At 29.9% G+C, this 21,598-nt stretch overlaps 1 protein-coding gene across 2 annotated transcripts in view; it reads left to right on the top strand.

Annotated features, from left to right (window-relative positions):
• Nucleotides 1-21,598, top strand: part of LOC142321045 (zwei Ig domain protein zig-8-like) — a 951,170-nt gene that overhangs the window by 874,297 nt on the left and 55,275 nt on the right. For both annotated transcript variants that reach the window (XM_075359050.1, XM_075359049.1), the window contains one exon: nt 2,365-2,492. In XM_075359050.1, coding sequence (XP_075215165.1) covers nt 2,365-2,492 — 128 coding nt within the window. The remainder of the gene's footprint in view (nt 1-2,364; nt 2,493-21,598) is intronic.

Below are 21,598 nucleotides of genomic sequence, written 5' to 3'. Positions count from 1 at the left end.
CAATAATGTAAAAATCCTTAAATCTGCTACAATGTTTGTGTAAGCTCCTAAGTTCAGTAACGGATTATCATAGTAAAATTTATTGTGTGTGATCTATGTACATAGAAATATGAATATATGTAACGATAAAATAAATATATCTACATACGATTGAGATAAGTAAAAAGTTACACAAAACCAGTATTCGGTTACTTTGGTTGAAGTAGATGTACAATATTGTTTAATGTATTTTGTTTTGAAATATTGTTATTACTATTAGTATTATTATTATTAAATTCAGAAACGTGAGTTACATAGTAATATTTTACCTTTAAAATAACTGAACCGTGTATTTTATATTCAAGAATAATAAATGTCATAATCCACTTTTAAACAATTTATACGAGTTAATAGCTGTACGTTTGTATTCCGTTTTAATACGAATTTCACCTACCTAATGGCCTCCTTAATGCTTTCCATTTGGTATAATTTGGACATTACAACTCTATATATGAATCTTTAAGTGGTACGGGAAGAGTTGCTAGAGTTTCAGACAATTTTCCTTCGGTAATGAATATTTATGTTGGTAAATTCCTAAATTAGAAACAACAAGTTACAAAATAATATGGTTCGCTAAATATACCTGTAAATTTAGTAAAATATGTTCTAAAGAAAATTTATCCAGCCTGTATACTTATAATGAAAAGGGATTATACATGTTTTTTTTAAAAAGTGGTGTGAGAGAAAGTATAAACTAAAGTATATTCAATTTACAATAATATTAAGGCAAATTGTAATTTTATTGAAATATATGTAAGGGAAAAATTCTTTTTTTAATATTTTCTTTTGTTACGATGTTTTATCTTTTATTAATAAAAATTTATATATATTTTTTTAAGAAGAGGCTTATATTAATATTAATTACAAAAGCGCTCAGAGCCGACTTTAATTTTCATCCCTTCAAGAAAATGTAACCGAGTAATTAATTGGCATAGAAGTAAAACATAATCACAATTTATATTAACAGAGTTCCGGAGAAAATTCTTATACTTTTTGATACGTTCCTTTTATTCCTCTCCCTGTGTTCTTTCTAACTTATTTACGAACTAGTTTATGATGTTTTTGTTGGCAGAATTTCCAGCAACATATTTCTATTTGAAAATTAGCTTTCTTTAAGCGTAACTTCTAAGTGTAAATTTTATTGTTTTGAAATGAAATATTTTTGAAATTACAATTAATCATTTATTCTAACGATCCAAATTTTTTTACACTTAACAGAAGCATTTACAGGGAAGATGGCTGAAACACACCCGAATGAAGCTGGAAGAGCAGCTATTTTTATATAGGAATATAACAAAGTAACAATGCATGTATGTAATATCTCAGTTATGTAATACCCAATTGATATTCATACAGCAACTTTTGGGTGTTAAAATAGCAAATATTGAGCATGTTGTAGCTTATTTCATTGCTGTATCATGTATCAATTACAGGAAAACTACATTAAAAATTCAAATTTTTTTTATAAGTATCATGTTTTTATATTTTTACTTTAAATTTTTTTAAACTAGAAACTTTTTGAGTGATAAAAAAATTGTTGAGTTTAATTTTGGGTAGAACCAATTAAATAATTTTGAAATATGTTACGTACGAGTAGTTTTAAATAATGTTATAATAAGTTCATTGGTTTAACTGTGTACAGGTACATTATCGTTACCGTTCATAAAGTGCGATACAAAATAATCAGTATTATACAATCAATATGAAAACTGTATATACAAAACGCACATATACAAACATATATGCACACTTTTTTCTACGAATTGTTTGTTGTCTAGGTTTGTCTGTTTTCCAGAGGAAATTTTATCATCAAAATAAAATTAAATTCAGTAGACTACTCAATTGAATTTAGAGGTAACATTTATTTTTGAATAAAGTATAAATTGAATTTAAAGCTGAAGAATGGAATTCTCTCACTCACTCTCTCTCTCTCTCTCTCTCTCTCTCTCTCTCTCTCTCTCTCTCTCTCTCTCTCTCTCTCTCTCTCTCTCTGTGTGTGTGTGTGTGTGTGTGTGTGTGTGTGTGTGTGTGCGTGCGCACGTGCACGCGCGCGTGTGTAAGAGAGATAAGAATGTTTTCTAAGGTGCTACAGTAAAACCTTTTGTTAAGTTATATTTTTTTAAATATTTTTATTTTTTTTATTTTCAAATAATTTGATTCAACTTAAAAAGTTAAAAAAACCTAAAAAGTTGTGAATTATTATTTTACTTTTTTCATCACAAACAAAATTTGTTGTTTATTATCCAACAAGAGATAATTATTTAATGTTGAATGACAAAGTAAATATATACTTCAGTCATAATGTATCTTTGTTTATTGTTACAGTTCCGACAGCAGCGATATTAGGTGGTCCAGATATCCACGTAGACAAAGGAAGTACCATAAATCTGACTTGTAGTATCAAATACAGCCCAGAACCACCTGCCTACATCTTCTGGTATCATCATGATGAGGTACTAAATTTTTCTATCTATTTATATATAAATGCTGGTTGTTATTAAGCCTTTATGTATTAGGGAATTCAACAGCTGCCTTTATTAATTTTTTTTTAACTATGACTTTACAAAGGATTCTTGTACAGATACATGTGATTATGGTTTATGTCGTTCTGCTTATAGTTCCAGTAAATTTTTGTTTTTTAAGTACTGTGAATGAACATTTTTGATTTTTTAATAATTTCAGTAAATGTGGGGGGTATGTATTTACGTGCCCATATTTTAAGGTGTATCATCTCAATCAACCGGAATTATTATTGGTGCAGGCTTTTTCTTTTTCTTTTTTTTTTTTGTTTAACCTCCGAGTCCACAGTTAAGCATTACTTCAGAGGATGAGATGAATAATTTGTAGCGTGTGTGAAAATGCCATGCCTGACCGGGATTCGAACCCGGTGCAGGCTTACCTATAATGTACCCTATGTACATATATCAGAATTTGTAAAAATCAGTACTTTAGTTTTCAAGAGAAAGAACAACGGATTTTATATGTTGCTTGATTTTGATAGTTTAACTAAAATTAAAAAGTTGTTTATAGATTTTTGAATTCATTTAATAATAGATAGTATTTTTATTAAATATAAAAACATCTTAATTCAAGGGATGTAATAAAAATCAGATAGCAATGTTGCTTACGTACCAGATAAAAATATATTGAAATTTACTAAATAAGAGCTAACATATTTATTCTTTTTTTATTATTTAAAATTTTATCATTCAGAATTATTTTTCCGAACTAGAAGGTTACACGCTGTTTAAATTTAAAATTAAACGAGTTTTATTCAGGAAATATTTACAGTCATCTGGACAAGGAAATTTCATCAACATTTTATAATGCAGAATTTGTTTCATTATTTTTCTTTTAGGTACTATTAAAATGATAAAAAAGTGAAAATAAATCCATTTTTTGGTTAATTTAAATTAATGAATTAAAAATAGAGTATAAAAGATCTACAGCGTCACAAAATTTTCGTAATATCATATCAAAATAAACAAAATAAAAATCAACTTTGTTTAATTCCAAAAGGAATCGTACAACTAACAACAGATTTAAAATTTATATATATACAAATAACAAACAAAAAACTACTGAAAAGTTTTTATAAATTTTATTTCATAGTTTAAAACATAAAACATATCCTTAAAATCAGAATAAAAGAAAAATCTTTAATTTTTTATTATCTTAAACGTAAATTAAAACATTTTCAGTTAATTTATTATATTGAAATGAATCATAATATAAAAAAATAACAAGGCTAATGTTTTACAAATTTTGTTGACTGTTTTAATTCCATTTTATATATCTGTCTTCTAGACTGTCTCTTCAAAAATAAATATCATAAACACATTATGTTCATATATAATATAAATTACAATAACGACCGAAGAAGTGACGTATTAGTTCATACTTTTAGTACATTTATTTACGGGGTACAACAAAAAAGTATAGAAACAAAAAATATTTTCTTTTCAATTATCCTAACAAATTACTTTTTTATGTTCGGAAAATTGTTGTTACAGAGTTAACTAGAACTTGAAGTGAGGAAAATTTTGGTACAAAGATATGTCCAAAAACGCTTTGTTATCGACTTATATGTAGCGAAAATGTTCGCCCGAATTTCAGTTCCCACGGTGAAATGAGGTCATACCTCATGAACTACAACCATTCAGTAAGCCCTTTCTTACTAGAAAAATATTTCAAGGGCAGAAATTATCTGAAAATATTAAAAAATGTATTTCTACAGTGCTTGAAAATTTCTCATTGGCGAAACTAATTGGAATGTACTATCAACATATTTCACAAATGAACCGAAACAAAATTAACCAACACATTTCACATTTGAAGAAAGACATCTTTTAGTTGAAAAACTTATTGGTTAATGGATTGGACGAAGAGGTCCTGTATATTGGCCACCTAGTTCACCGGGCCTTACTTTCTCAGATTACTGTTTATGGAGATTGATGCGAGGTATACAAGCAAAAACTAGATACACGTGATAAACTGATCGCTCGCATTCTCAATGCTGCTGTTTTATAAAGAAAATTAAAAGTATTTAAATTTTTCGAAATTCTAAATTTGCTGTACTAAAAACAGCTGATATAATTTTTACAAATTCATAACATTTTATTAGTTACGTTTGGTTGTTAGTAATAAAAGTTGATTTTGTGTGTTTTTCATGGTCCTTATTGCATTAGTTTTCTCAGAATTAAATTTTCTACAAGTTTTGATAATAAAATTTATGTATCTGATAATCATTTATCAAATTTATTGTACTTCAAATTTAAAAAATCGTGTTTATCGTGACCAAAGTTTTCTGTTTTTGTTGTATATTATAAAACCTACGTAAAACACATTTCTGGTACCGGTTTTATTAGATTTTTCAGGTCAAAAAACATAAGAATTCTTTACACCTCATATAACGCCTTAAAAGTTTCAGTATTTCACCGAGGGAACTGAAAAAGAATGAAAGTTTTTGCTAGTCGTAACTCGATAAGAAAGCGTTTTCGGACGTAAGTTTGTAATTACACCTGTCCTTACTTCATTCTCTAGTACAGTTCCCAAAGTATTTCCCTTTTCTTCTGAATGACTTTGTATTTAGCATAATTTCAACAAAAAAAATTAATCATTACATTCATTGTGAATTTTTTAAACATTCTAATATTTTAAAGGTTGTTCACCTTTGTAAATGGTTTTAATTAATTGCAACCTTTTAATCATTCCACGTGTACAAAATTGACTTTTAAAGGTCATTTTACATCTTTTAGGCTCTCATATAACCAAAACTTAAATTAGGTTATTTAAAACACGTTTTCATTTAAATAAAGATTTTATATATTAAAATCATTATAACGTTTTATTTTCACGCATTTTTCTGTAGAAATCATTTACATGAGGAAATATCTAACTTAAACATTACAATCAAAATTACACTATAAGTTGCATTAACTTAAATTCTTTGTGACCTTACTAGTAGACCAGTGTTGCTCTACAATGTTATTATTACAAAGTAATGTTATATATTATAAAAAATCGGCTTGAAACCTATTCTATTTACATCACGTTTCACCCCAAATCCCCTTATTTTTCTCTTTCCTTTCCTGTTACGAGTAAAATGTGTGCTCAAAACTTATTTCCAGGCCGTCCATACGTTCTAGTGGACGACAGATCGAGCTGATTTCTTTTTATTTTGTTCAGAATGCTCCGCAAATATATTATCAATCACTTATAGATCTTCAAAGTGATTCTCCTTTGAATAATAACATCGGAAAATTCCTTAATTAAGGAATTGAGGATTTTTCAGAGAAGACTCAAGTTTTGGGTCCGTTGAAATTTGATAATACATATCTGTGGATTATTACAAGCAGAGTAAAAAAAAAATTAACCCGATTCGTCCAGTAGAAAGCCTACACGGACTGGAAGTAGGTTCTCTACTATTTCAGTTAGATGTCATAAGAAAGCTACCTATAGTAATGGGTACCTTGATTCGACTTCCAGAAAATTTCGACTTATCTTCGCGTTTCACATCCCCCATACCCCATAACCACCATCAGCTCAAAAGTTTATATATATATAATGTCGACATATTAAAAATAGAATTATAAACGAGTGTTCCGGTCCAAAATAATAAAAAATATATTATAACATTTGCTATTTAAAAATTAAAGAGGTAAAACATTTCATTTAATAGAACGTAAAATAATATTAAAAATGCCTATCTTATAAAAACAAAATTTATAAAAAAATATACGAATAATGCAATGATATCGTATTTATCACGCTTATAATAAATTATAATATGAAAAAATGAAAAACTAGTTTAAATTTAATATTATATAATAATACACTACGAATAGGATAGGGAAGCTTACATTTTAATATCAACGGATCGCTTTATATATAAATTTGAAAATAATGACAGGATATTTAATAATTAAAGCTCCGATGTTTAATATAAATGAGGTTATGGTTTTAAATGGACTTTCATTCAAAAATCTTTAAAAGATCTTTAATAATTAAAAATAAATTAGTATTTTTATTTTTATGTAAAATATCTATTTTTCAAACCGAATGAATTATCCAATTTTAATAGGTTATAAATGGGTAAAACCCCCAAATTACATTATTTTATTATATTTTTTGATAATCTAATATTTTAGGAAGATTTCATAAGAAAGCTACCTATTGTAATGGGTTCCATGATTCGACTTCCGGAAAATTTCGACATATCTTTGCGTTTCACAATCCTAGATCCCAAAACCACAGTCAGTTCTAAAGGTTATATATATATATATATATATATATATATATTTATTTTTCACTTTTTGAGGACACGATAACTGCCTTAATTTTGCGCCAATCACTTTCAAATTGATACATAAAATATTAAGACAAAAGTCTCTATCGAGTTCGTTAATGGGCAAAATCGGGCCATGGCGTTAAATAAAATATTGCTATAACTTTTTTATTAAGTAAAATATCGTCGAATTTCTTTAAAGTTCCTAGTATTCTTTGGATAAGGGCCTAAAAATTATTTCAGTAAAGATTTTTTATATCAAGATTGGCCCAGGGGTAGAAAAAATTGGGTTTTGAAAACAAAAAACATTATACCTTCCTTAATAGGCACAGTATCGAATCGTTTTAATGTAGTTGTTAGTCTTCTAAACATTTTTTAAAATCATTGTCTGAAACAATTTTTGATATGACCAATCCTTACGGCAAGGGATGACCAACATTTTGCTGGAATTGGAAGATGATGGGCTTGTATTCTAAACATGTGAAACTTTTTTTCAAATGCAACCATTGTTTTGAGTAAATTTGAATTTTTCTTAATTTGAAGGTGGAAAATCCATTTTCCCCTACTTAGCACCGGAGAAATCTGTATAGTTTCATAAAAATAAATTAATGGATGAAAATAAAGCGGTTCTTTATTTTTTTTTTTATTTTTAAGCTTTCTCGTGAAAAAAAGAATCATTAAATTCGGCCTCGTAGAGCCCCAAATGTAAGTAATTTTGAAAAAGGATTAGCTATTTTTAATGAATACATGTAAATTATATTCTTACCAATTCAAAGGTATAATTCTTTCATAAAGCAGTTCTTTTATTAAGTTATGGTCAGCCGTTTTTTCTCTTATCTTTAATTTTCAGTACTTAACGTAGTGAAGTTATATTACTACTTTAGTTCACTAACGTAATATCTTATATAACTTTTCATTTCTGCTAATGTACCGTAAAGTAATGTTTTATTGTAGCATAAGATTCGAAAAAGCGAAACGACAATGTTTTTATAATAATAAATTCAAATTAATTTTAAGTGCCGGCCTCCATGGCGCGAGTGGTAGCGCCTTGGCCTTTCATCCGAAGGTCCCGGGTTTGAATCTCGGTCAGGCATATTTTCACACGCTACAAATCATTAATTTCATACTCTGAAACAATATCTAATGGTGAATCCGGAGATTAAACAAGAAAAGAAAAAGTTAATTTTAAGTAAGTAATAACTGTTAAACCGTTCAGTAATATTTCAATTTACTGTAGATATATTAAGTAAACATATAGTGGTGTATTTTATTTTTTATTTAAAATTTACTTCTCTCTCAGTCTACAAGTTTATTATCTTTAATATAAAATATTTATTAATTGATAAGATAATAAATACGTAGAATTAAAATCGTCCGATCTCTTGAAAGTAGATGTGTAACAATACCGCAACATTATATCCCTAATTTAATTTTCAAATTTTAACGTTCGGAGGTCATTGCTTTAATACTCAATCTATGACCTTCAGTACTGTAGGTCAAATTTTACTGGTTAAATTATTTTCAAAATACAAAGCCAAATAAGAACCAATAATTTATATTTTGTATTGTAATATCATTTTATTACGAGTGGATCATTGCTATTATCTTAATATTTTATATGTCATTATATGTATCTTTTTTTTTTTTTTTTTTTTTTGTTTTACCTCCGGGTCCGTATTCAAACAATTTATTCCGCAGAGGATGAGATGAATGTTTTGTAGCGTGTGTGAAAAATGCCATGCCTGACCGGGATTCGAACCCAAGACCTCCGGGTGAAAGGCCGAGACGCTACCACTCGCGCCACGGAGGCCGGCAATATATGTATCTGTTCACACACAAGCACACATTTATAAATACATTAATTCACACATATATGTAAATATTTATGTATAATAGAAGATATGCTGACTGTGACTGATTCATCAGTATTCAGCAAAGACTACTGAAGATCTGAAGATAAATTGATGAAAATTTATATATATGTTTGTTTTACTTACGGTGTAATTGTAAACTAAGCAAGGTTTTTTTTTGGAAATTCAGAGTGTAAAATTGAGTAACAATAAAATTTATTTTTTTTTTTCAAATTCTCTGTTACAAAAGAACATATCAACTTGATTTATGGTGTGTGTAATTTTCATGTGAATATCTAAAGACCGATTTCTAGATTTTTCGGAATTCGACCTTGAAAGGAAGGGAGAAGGTAAAAAAATTTGAAAAATGATTGCTAATTTTTCCCATTCCTAACTATATTAAACGAGATATTCACTAGATTGGGGCGTGCAAATACTCTTCAAATAAATATCTAAAAATAGACAAATATCTAAAAATCATTTTCGGTTTTGTTTAATTTCAATGTTTAAGGGTGCGACAGTGTAAGGCGCGGCGGATCAACCAACATAGCCACTACCTCTGTTACTATAAGTGCGACGCGATTGGCTGCAACTGCCTTACAACAATTTCAAGAAATCTGGACAGTAAATCAACTTCATAATAAACTGAGGAAATTTTCTACGTACAAACTAAACTAAACTCACAGTTCAGTTAATTGTTGTAAAATTAAATAGTATAGTTTTCTCAATTCGCTATTCAAACATTACCACATCAAAACTTGTTAATGTATCTTTACGATTAATTTGAGTTGGTTGGCACCGACTTCAAAAATAGTTATTTTTTGTAAATATTTTACTTTATTTAATAAATAAAAATATAATTGTACTTTTTAATACTATTATTTGTTGAAGTCTGTTTTGGAAAATAATTAATTTACCTGCATGGAATAAAATTAACCTATTTTATGATATTGTAGATAAATTTTAAGACAGGATGATACGGTGAATTGATTTCCTAAGTTTTTCTTTTTTCTGCGAAATACTGGACTGGTTAATGGATTTAACTTGTTAAAATCTAAGTTAAACTATAAAAAAACTATTCCTATATTAAGAATTGAATCCGAAATTTCAAATTACCTAGTAAATTTGAGCTACAGATACGGCTAAAATTATTTAAAATAATTAGAATTATCATAATTAATTATTAAAAGATGTCAAAAACTATTTACACGTGTAAATAATTTAAAAAATGAATACCTTTCTGTAGGTTTCTAATGAAAAAAATTATATTGTAGATTTTATCTTTAGAATTATAAAGTAAGGTTATAATCCTTTATTTAAATAATTTAGGTGGAGTTGTTTGTTAGTTAGGCTTACGCATATGCGCTCACAATGTTTGTGTATATGCTAAAGGGGTACATCGTTCCAAGGAACACAATAGAGCTTATTTTCCCCGGATACATATGTCACTACGATTATCCACTGATCATACCATACAGTATAGAAACCCCACATCCGTAGTGAGATAACAGTGCCCTTAGAGAGAATTACCATCCAAATACATATAACACTGTTGTTACACATTATCTACGAGTTGCGCTGAAAATTATGAGAGAATATTTCGAAGGATTTAGGGATTGTAGACTTATCGTGCTCTTATACTATTAAATTAGTATCAATTAAAAATATAAAATCGACAAGTATAAAATTTTACTGAACATGTTTCAAATAACGTATTATATATTTGAATTAAACGTAAATAACTTTTAGTTATTTTTTAAAATATATTCCCTCTTATACCTTCGATTCACTGTCATATCTGATCATATCATATCATATTCATTCAATCATTTTATTTCTTTAGTTATTTATTCTAGAAAAAAAGTACTTAATAAATTAAGAAATAATCTCTCTTTAAAAAAGTCCAATTAAGTTAATACAATTCAAATTATAAAAACTTTACATTCTCGTTTTCTGGTTATAAATTATCTAATAATAGGAGGAATTATCTAATTAATAATAATAGAATAAATTTTATTCTAATAAACACGCAGTAAAAATGTCAAATCAGTCAACCGGGAGCTGAACGTCGCTCTAACCTTGAGTGAATTAGGAGACGTACTTGCAAATTTAAGCCTTCTAGCCCTGAGCCTGATTGAATATTTTATGCCTTCACACGGCAGCTCGCAGATGAAGGACTCCACCGCCTCTTACACCTGTTCAACACTATGTTGGAGGAAGGCGGGTTTCCAGACGTCTTGAGGAAGACGGAGTCATCCCTATGGCTAAGCTCAATTGTGACATCACTTTAGCAATTACAGTCCGATTGTTTTAACATACACCCTTTGCAAGGTGATGGAGAAGATGATAAATAACAGACTGAAACAGCATCTAGAAAGAATTAAATTCTTTTGCCAAAACCAATACGGGTTCAGAGAAAAGAGATCTGCTATGGATCACGTATTATCTATACAGACTGATGTGTGTGAGGAATCTGTCTCTAAGGTGTTTGCAATGACCTTAGACATTGAAAATGCCTATGAGATGGTTTGGAAAAAGAGGATAATACATTTTTACTCTAGAACAGTGTTAACGAACCCACCGGGTTGGTCTAGTGGTTAACGCATCTTCCCAAATCAGCTGATTTGGAAGTCGAGAGTTGCAGCGTTCAAGTCCTAGTAAAAAAGCCAGTTTTTTTTACATGGATTTGAATATTAGATCGTGGATACCGGTGCTGTTTGGTGGTTGGGTTTCAATTAACCACACATCTCAGGAATGGTCGAACTGAGAATGTACAAGACTACACTTAATTTACACTCATACATATCATCCTCATTCATCCTCTGAAGAATTATCTAAACGGTAGTTACCGGAGGCTAAGCAGGAAAAAGAAAAAGAAAGAACAGTGTTAACGGGAACATGGTAACTTTGTGGCTAATTTTCTGAGAAAACGGACGAACCGTGTTAGGAGGGCTAATGGGATACTTTCAAAAGTCTTTGAAATTAAAAATATATTTATTTATTCCTGAGAGTCCCTCAGGAATCTGTTCTAAGTGTGATGCACTTAAATGATATAAGTGTGATCTGTTTGGTAGCTATAAATAGGATAGCAGATTTAATCACTCTGCGGGTAAAAAAATTATCTTTACTGACGATATCACTACCACCTGTAGCAGCAAGAAAATTGAAACTACTAGGGGAATAATGCAGAATTCGCTAAACTTAGTGCAAAGATAGGCACACAGCAGTGGCTTTAAATAGTAGCTCTAGGAATTTAATTGTTACCATTTATTTATTTACATTGCTTAAAATTGAATTGTTAACTGAGTAATAAAATATAAACAGATTTTATTTTGAAAGTCAACGAATTTTCATAAAAAAATCGATAAAATTCATTGCGTAACTTAAATTAAAAAAATAATAACAATACGTTTTCCCATTTTCCAGAGAGTCGTCGTCTCTTTTTATTTTTATTTGAAATCTATTTTATTCTTTTTATTATGATGCAGGTTGATGAACTTTGAAATTCTTAACTTTAGCACCTTACGTAGAAGCAGTGGTAATTTCTAGGTTAATTGTAGTTTTTATACCTGCTCGAAAACAGAATAAAAATTTATTTTCCTCAGACCATTATCCTTCAGAACCTTGACATTCAGCCTAGCTGGAAATAGTATTTTTAATACTGTTAATAATATGAATATAAAACCAGTCATTTCCTTTAAACCACCTTCAAAAGGGTGAAATCAGATTGAAGTCACAAAGTTTAGTTCGTAATTCCTGTATATTCTTCAATCCATTATATACACAGTAACATCTGCATAACAGGCAGTAGATGTAAGAGCAAGAAAGTGATAATCTCTTACTATTTAAAAAGTTTAAAATGTTTTAAACTTGCAGTACATATGTTACACACACAATCATACAAAGCTTTTAGATTAAACTGGTTAGATAGAATGTGTATTATACACATTATACATTTCAATAACCTTCCGGATCCCTCCGCAAAAATGGATTAAAAAATTATAAAAACATGCTAAAGAGAAAAAAAAAATACATAAAATTCCTAAAAAAAAAAAATGGATTCTTGACTGAACTAAACTTAAAAGATATCTATTAAATACAAAAGTGATTTAAACTATATGAAATTGTTAGAAAATAAGTTTTTTTTTTGTTTTAAATTACTTTTACAATAATCAATTTCATTCATTCAGAAACCATGATTAAATTGCATCATAATAATCACGTGAAAAGGAGCTTAAGGGATATTAAATCCCTTAATTGAATATATTCAAAAGTCATGTGTAGTACATCTAAGAAAGCATTTACATTAATACAAGAGCTTAAGGGATATTAAATCCCTTAATTGAATATATTCAAAAGTCATGTGTAGTACATCTAAGAAAGCATTTACATTAATACAATCCAGTGAATAATGAAATAATAAAGTTAAACATTACGAAAAAGACAGAAAAATTAAAATTAAAAATAAAGAACAAATAACGTTATAAAACATAACACTATAACACAGAAACATAAAACTATAACATATCATAACATAACACTATAAAATAAAAATAAGACGAAGAAACAGTGGCCCCACTGTTTCAGAGTGAAACACTGGCCAGAGGGACCAATAGGCCCCAACACTTAGCCCTAAGGAATACTCGAGTTAGTTTAAAAAAATCCAGACAACTCCTCTCTATATTTAATCCGGGAAAAACGTCCATCCAAGTAGCTACGCAACACTAGATAGAATGGTTGAGGTAGGCTCGTTTCTTGGTTTGTAAAGTAGGCAAGGCAGCTGGACAATTAGAATGGCAGCCAAACAATAAGTTTTTCTTCCAAACACTTGGTGACAACACGAATAATCCCGTGTGTCTGTTCAGTGGTGAGGTGGCCACTGCGAAAGCCATACTGTTGAAAATGAAATGAAATTAAAATGAATAAGAATTATTTTAAAATAATTATGATCATATGAAATTAATTAGAATAAAAATTATGCTACAATCTAAAAGATATTATTATTTATAAAATGATATTAATAGAATTAAGATTAACCAAGAGAGGATGGATGAAGTATTGACATCAAATTTTGATTTCCCTAATCAAACGAAGAGTTCATGGAGACAAAATATTCGGTGATATGAAAAGTAGATTTACTAACAAAAAAGATGTTTTAGAACATATTGTAAGGAGTACTGTATTTTATGGTAATAAATGGCAATAAATGAATTAGAAATTAAAATATTTTTCACATTAAACAATAAGATAGTATAAATTAGGGAGATTGATGAAGCTGATTGGTTAGAAGTGAGATCAGTTAAGGAAGAAACGTGGTTTTCAGGTGGAAATATTTTAAGAATTTCTTGAGAGGAATATTCCTATTGGAAACATTTAAAAAAGGAACTTCTTAGACTACAGCTCCATTTTAAAAATTTTCTAGCGTTAGTTAATATGGTTCTTAAAGGATGGGTAGGATAGAAAAATTGAGAATGAAACAAAGTCTAGTAAACTATAGCAATTATTTTTAACGTAATAGATCAACGGAGAAAACATAGTATTGCAATAGTGCATTAAATTTTATTAATTATGAAAAATACCTCTGTACTTTGATTGTTGATATATGGTTAACTGTTTTCTTATGATTAGTTCACCTGACACTGGATTCGATCAAAGTTCAAAATATATTTAAACTTTAAATTTATTAACTCTGTAGTAAAATAAAAAACAATTATTTATTAAACCTATTTTGATGTAAGAAAAATGGTCCAAATAAATATTAATGTTATATGTAAACGTAAGATAAAAGCGAAGTTATTTTAATATATGTATTATATATTAATGCAACCACAAATTACTTTTTTTCGCTAAATAATGGTTTTTTACACATAATAAAACCGTTGCTTTACTTTAAATTATTAGTCCACTTGTTTTGATACAAAACATAAAGTTTAATTATCGTTGTAATAATAGTATTAAAACCATATAACAGTAGATAAACTTTACTTAATCATAAATTTTCCCGGATAACACCCCTCAACCCTATTAAACACGTTTCATTCCCGATAAAAATTCCGCGGCAGAAAACCAACAGAATATTAACGTAAAAGCTTTTCCCTGAAGAAATGAGTTAAGCGTGTAAACAAATTTATTCTTGGAGTGAAGAAAGCCACCCTCGACGATAAAGGAAAGCAAATAAATAAGTTGCACAAACATTAGGCTTCTGACTGTAGAGAAACCGCTGTTGACTGCAGGATTAGTGAGCCTGCCTAGCCTATGTTTGACTTGCTCTCACACCGTCGACTCCACTCTCTTCTCTTCTTTCTCTCAGCAGACTATTATTATTATTATTATTATTATTATTATTATTATTATTATTATTATTATTATCACTATTATTGTACTGTACTTTCATGCTCCTAGGAGATTGCTTTCCAGTCCCAGTAGGCTGCCGCCTCCTGCTCAATCTTGATAATTCTTTCAATCTCTCCCATTCACCCAGTTTTATTCATTCGTCTCATACAATTCCTTCTAGCATCGATTTCCTAATAAGATATAAGCTCTGAGCCTACACGGTTATTCTAATGAGATGAGACGATATTAAAATAAAATATTAAATCGATAAAATTTTAAATGAAATTTTTTATAAACTTGAAATTATTACCTACACAAACAAAACCCGTTTTCTTTTTTGTTATAATTAAGGGTATTATTACAAATTTATCAGTAAATTAATTTAAATAATCTAGTGTAACAAGTCTAACAAATATTTCCCTCAAAATATATCCCCAGTATTGAATCAATTTTTTTCTATTGATATTGTTTCACGATCATTTTTTATTAAGATCAATCATTAAAAATCAAATTATACCAGCATTCCTGGCTAGAATATATTTTTTGCTTATTAAGTTATTTTTTTCAGAGATTATTACCTTTTACCTCAGACAAACCGGTAGATCTAATTTCTGGGTTTTACTTAGATTCAATTTAAACCAAATCCCATTAACAAATTAAATACAATTGATATTTAAAAAAAAAAATAGTTTTGTTTATATTTCAGAAGGAAATTTCAAGTTTTAACTATATTATAAATTTAATCTATACAAATATGTAAATAGAAAACAATCTGAAGATTAGAAAATAATTACTAAAACCTATTTTATTTCTTTCACATTTTTCTCTGAGCAATATCGTTTTAAATTTTGAAATATTTTGTTATTTAATAAAAAGAATACGGAATAGCGTTAGTAGTTTTAATTGAAGTTGTTATTTTGGATTTAACTGAGAATTGAACACACTAAATTAACTCACGCTCATAGCTAGGCTGTCCTGTATCGTATTGTGAGGTGTGTAATGTACAATGAACTAAAAACCATCTTCTAGATTGCGCAAAGTTCGAAGCTAGTCGTCACCACCTGGGGTTAGGTCAAAATACGAAGATAATGCTTACTGGAGAGGTGTCTTCTTTTCTTCTTTGTTTTTCAAAGAGCTGGAGGAATCCCATTTACAGGCGCCTAAGCAGTACCGGCCTCGCTAACAGGTTTCGCCAATTATAACCAAGGCTGTATACCTGCGCACTACTGACTAAACTTCCACCCCTGGCTAACCCCTTCCTGGGACTACTTATAAAAACATTTCATCAGAAGAAGGAGGAACCGCCCGCACACACAGTCATAACAATCCTACAATGTCACACACCATACAAATAACACTACTAGAAGCAACACATACAGCACGTCAAATACATACACCAACAACAACAATACAGAAGAACCTGCAGAAAATAGGACACGCTACTTTCCATAATACCCACGCGTTACACACCCACACAGCCGTTAAGACAGAAATCTTAAATAGTCATACCACTTACCAGTAGCCACCATCAGATGCACGATCAGAGTGTCTCCGGCCTCATCGCACCCAGGCAACTCCCACACGTACGGGAGGGGCTCCTTAGGCACTCACCCGAGGACCTTTCCGCCCCCGCGCCCACCAGCGCCATTCTCCTCTGCGGGGCTCCTCATATAATTGGCGCTTCCTCATGACCGTCTTCACGAATCTTTCACCAGCCTGAGGCACACTGGAGCCTCACTTTGTAATAGAACTCGTAGGGTATCTACAGAGCGAAACATGTACTCACGTCTCAGGTTGCCGAGCATCTCTCTACGCTGTATGGCGAATCGCGGGCACAAAAAGGAAACATGTAGGGAAGGGGTCTCTTCCACCTCGTACTCCGAACAATTTTCAGATTGATCGAGCCCGAATCTATACAAATAAGACCTGAATCCCCCATGATCCGCCAGGAATTGCTTTAACTCAAAACTCAGCGTACCATAGGTCCTCCGGTACCACGACCTGATGTCCCCGATAAGGCGGTGGGTCCACCTAGCCTTCGTGGCCCGATCCCACCGCTCCTGGCATGTTAGTGTGATCTCTTCTTCTAGTTCTTCAGTAGAACGCTTCCTTTCCTTTAGCGGGAGTGTTCTCAATTCCCTAGTTCTGCTACGCGGCATTATAAATCATAACGATGTTACATTTTTCATATGAAAATAGGATTTTCTAATATTACTTAAACAGTGGTGATATTCTGATGATCAATGTTCAACATATGTTTAATTTTAGGTCTTAAATATTAGTTAGTGGTGAACTATTAATCTAAGGCGCTAATGATTTTAATTATTAATGCGACTGTACATAAAAGAATTAAAAATAAAATTATTATTATTATTATTGTGCATCGCAGCGGTGTATTAATAGTTAAAATGATATTTTTGTTTCATTACGTTGATAGAGTATCACTATTAATAATTTTAAAGAAAATGTTAAATAAAAATTTTCTTAACAGAAATTAGTTCTCTCAAAATATTGTAATTTTGTTATCGGAGGATAAATTATAGACATCATTCAGTGTTAGCAGGTTTTAGCTCTGCTTAATTTTTTTATAAATTAACAAAAATAGACAGCTCTGTTTTAAATAAGCTCACTCTGTACTTTTTATTAAGAAAATCTGTGCAAGTACATTTATACAAATGAACGATTGTTTTATGTATTTATAAATTGTCTTATATTTATATCATATTTTTGTTGGTTTTACGGAGTTTTGTATTTTTTTTTGGGTGAATCTGTGTATGAGCAATTATGAAACTGAACTATTTTCTTATCTACGTATGTTCTATTGAGAGGATTCATTGGAAACTCCTCATCAAGTTCTTCTTGTAATTCTGTTTAAAAAAATATAGGTACGCATATACATTTTTCAATAAATTTATTGAAGAATGAGACAACCAATTTCACAGTTTTATATTTATAAGTGAAAAAGTGATGAAAATATAAATAAGTTTTTTTTTTGGCTCAGTGTTTAATTTACAATTTTCTTTTTAAATTAAAATACCTAACTAAAATTAATTTCTGAAATATTTAATTACTTTTCTTGCGTATTTTATTATATATCTCTCTCTGATTAATAATTTCCACATTCCTACCGTTTAAATAACACTTTTTTGCAGCTATTTTTACCCGTAATACAAATTCAGTACTTTTTGTAATGATGTAATTTATTTTAGGAAGATATTTCAATTTACTAACTTTCATTTTTAGTAATGTCAGTACTACATAAAACGATGTTTAAAATTCTCTTCAGAAAGCGTCTTACTGAATTCAACTTTAAATTACCCCGAAATAATTAAAATTCAGACAAGTTTAGTCCTTTAAACATTCTTTATCTTCTGAAGTCGGTTAATAAAACTAAATTTCATACTTATTGATAAGTTTTACCACTAATTCAATTAAAGAAATAGCATATGAAATAAACCGGAACTTTTATATTGTTGTTAATATCAGTAATGACCTTTAAATAGATATTTCAAATTTAATTTAGTTTGCTAATAAATTAAGTTTTAGTTACTTTAAAAGCGTTATTAAAATTTTTAACCCATTAAAACTTTTACCTACCAATTCTTTTTTTTTTTAATTTTGAAATCGTTACATTTTTTACAATGTATCCATCCTTTTCTTTTAATTTTTAAATTTCAATATTCTCTAAAAAAAATACCTACACGTTATAAAATTACACCAACAATAAAAAACAAATTAGTATTTCAAACAGTTTATTTACTTAGTTTTTAATCTTTTTCCGTTCACGTCTTCTAAATTGTTCAAAGAAAATATACTTGAAAATATAATTCTTTTTTTTTCAAAAATGGATTTATTAACCATATGTTTCTTAGGAATTTTTTATTTTTTTTATTTTATCACGTAAATAAATTAAGTGAATGTTAGGAATTTAATTTTCGTGAGTTTTCAAGGGTTCTCTCTGCTATTAAAAAAAATAAAATTTCTCAACGAAGATTTTTGAACAAAAAAAAATATAAGAGAAATAAGAAAAACCGTTTTTTTCATTCTCTGAGATTTTAGAGATTCTTTCCCTCTTTACGCAATCACGTGATTTATATTTGTAATTTTCTTCATTATTTTTATAAAAAATAAAATTATATTTATACCACTTTTGGTAGAAGTGGGTACTATTTTGTTACCAACAGGGTTACAAATTCACAAGTACGGGTATTTGTCTTAAGAAAATTCTACACTAAACGCTTTAGAAGATAACAAAGACCATCTACAATGTAAGTTGTGATAGGTGGTCGTGGTTAGAACAGGCCATACAAAGGCGATAGTAAGTTACTACACGGATGGAAATGTCTGCTGAGGCATTTGCATCGGTGGCATCCTGACAAATACCAAACTGATGACTGTAATGTGTTATCAGGTTTAAAAGGTCTAAAAGACATCATCCGGTAAAGCCCATCGGGGCTAAGAACGGCGAGAGTGTTGTGGCCACTGGGATCGTCACAAGGCAGGTGAATTCTCCTTCGAAGGTCAGGATGTAGATGATGACAAATTGCCCTTCTGAGACGTAACGGCAAGACTTTAGTGTTACAATTTTATTGTTTTAAAGAAATGCAATTTTACAAACTTTATTTTATATTACATTAAAAGGAAATAGATTAAAAATTGATAGCTATGTTTTATTATTTATTGTAAAAGTGAATAATAATAATAAAATTATTGTTGAACCAATTCGGTAAAAGTGCATCATTTTTATTAATGTAACAATGTGTCAATGAAACTACATCATTTATACTTGATATAACAACCCTGATTAGAAATTGTACATTCAAAATTTAATAAACATTATTAGATTAACAAGTTCTACAAGAAGTTTCTTTTGTGCTGTTACTATATACCATATCAATAAGATGCTAATTTTAAATTAATCACATTAATTCTTTCTATAACTTTTTTCTTTTATAACTAAAAGTAAGGCTGAATGGTATCAAGAGAAAATATTTTAATTATATAAAATATATTTTACACTAACATAAAAATAAAACAACTCTTATTGAAAGAAAAAGACGTGTTTATTTTAGGTGATTTTTTAAAAATAGAATTGGGTTTTGTTACTCTGTGCTAGATTATTGTGGATAAGAGGTAACAAATAACAATTTAAAAGGTATAATTAATTATATTTAATTTTTTTTTAAATTATACTCGGGTTTCGGTCCGATGAACCTCGAGGTTATGATGGATTCTGAACCAGCTGTTATGATCGACGATGGGACGTCTGATTGTGGAGGTTATCAAATAACATCAAGAAATGGTGATCCATTAACGTCACCTAATAGAGATCTGAGGAAAGAAGCTTTTAGAAAACTAATTAGAGATGACATAGAATAATTTACCCGGAAATTCAAGCGATAACGACAGTGAAATTATGAAATCCCAACCTACTTTTAGACAGTGTAGAACTCATACGTATGCTGAGAAAACCAACTCCATTTCATAATCTTAGCAATGGTGGATTACCCATATCAAATAAATTAAGTAGCTTCCCATTAGAAAATACGAATATTACGAACCAAACGAAACCCGTCAATCCCCCACCTATTGTTCTTTACGGGATAAATGATGTGCTAAGGTTATACGAATTGACAGAAACGGTCGCGTGTAAGGCAGATTATAACACTCGACTGGTAGAAGGTAAACTTAAAATAATTTCTAAAGATATTAAAACGTGCGCGAGAAAACCATAAATATAGTTCGGAAACGTGGTTTAATAGGTCATACCTTTACCAGAAAAGATCAACGAGCCTTTCGTGATTAAAAACTTGAACCATTCGATCTCACTGGAGATGATCAGGGTTAGAAAGCGAAGGCCACGGATAGGGTAAATAATTTAATAAATGCATTCCACATTCCACAGAGTAACTAAAGAGCCTACATATTTTTTGTGAACCTAGAACCGCAGGAGAACAATTAAACAATATTTGAGTTAAAATACATAGCGAATTATAGTGTATCATTCGAAACACCGAGGAAACCATAAGACCTCGTGCAGTGCATGAGATGCCAACAGTACGGGCACACCAAAAACAATTGCTTGAGACGATTACGCTGTGTAAAGTCTGGGGAAGACCATCAGACAACTGATTGTTCTAGGAAGGACAGGAACACTTCTGCAACTTGTTCTTTATGTGAATGCGACCATCTGGCAAACTATCGGGACTGCAGAATGTCCAAGAAATATTTGAGGGGAAATAAAAGCAAAAGGCAAATTGGAACTCACTACTTACTCCAAGAATAGAATCCGCTTGCTGTAGGGCAACCGGCCTCACATTTGATGATAAAAATTTCTAGATGTTGGAATGTGAAGCACCTAGAAAGTCAGCGAAAAGCCTGAGTCTCTTCACCGAACTTATGCTGCGGCACTGGCCGTAATGATGAGAATAATGTAGATATGTTGGAGAGGCTTTCTTCAAATATAAATGCCCTAGTTCAACAGATTGGAAGTCTGATAACCTTGCTTACTCAGGTACTCTCAAAAATCTGTTAATGACAAAATTTCTCCGAATCGTTAAATGGAACATTAATGGCCTACTTGCAGGGC

This window comes from Lycorma delicatula, chromosome 3 (genome assembly GCF_047948215.1).
Source record: "Lycorma delicatula isolate Av1 chromosome 3, ASM4794821v1, whole genome shotgun sequence".
NCBI lineage: Eukaryota > Metazoa > Arthropoda > Insecta > Hemiptera > Fulgoridae > Lycorma > Lycorma delicatula.
The sequence above is the reverse complement of the archived record's forward strand: the minus strand, read 5'-3'. Positions and strand labels throughout refer to the sequence as shown.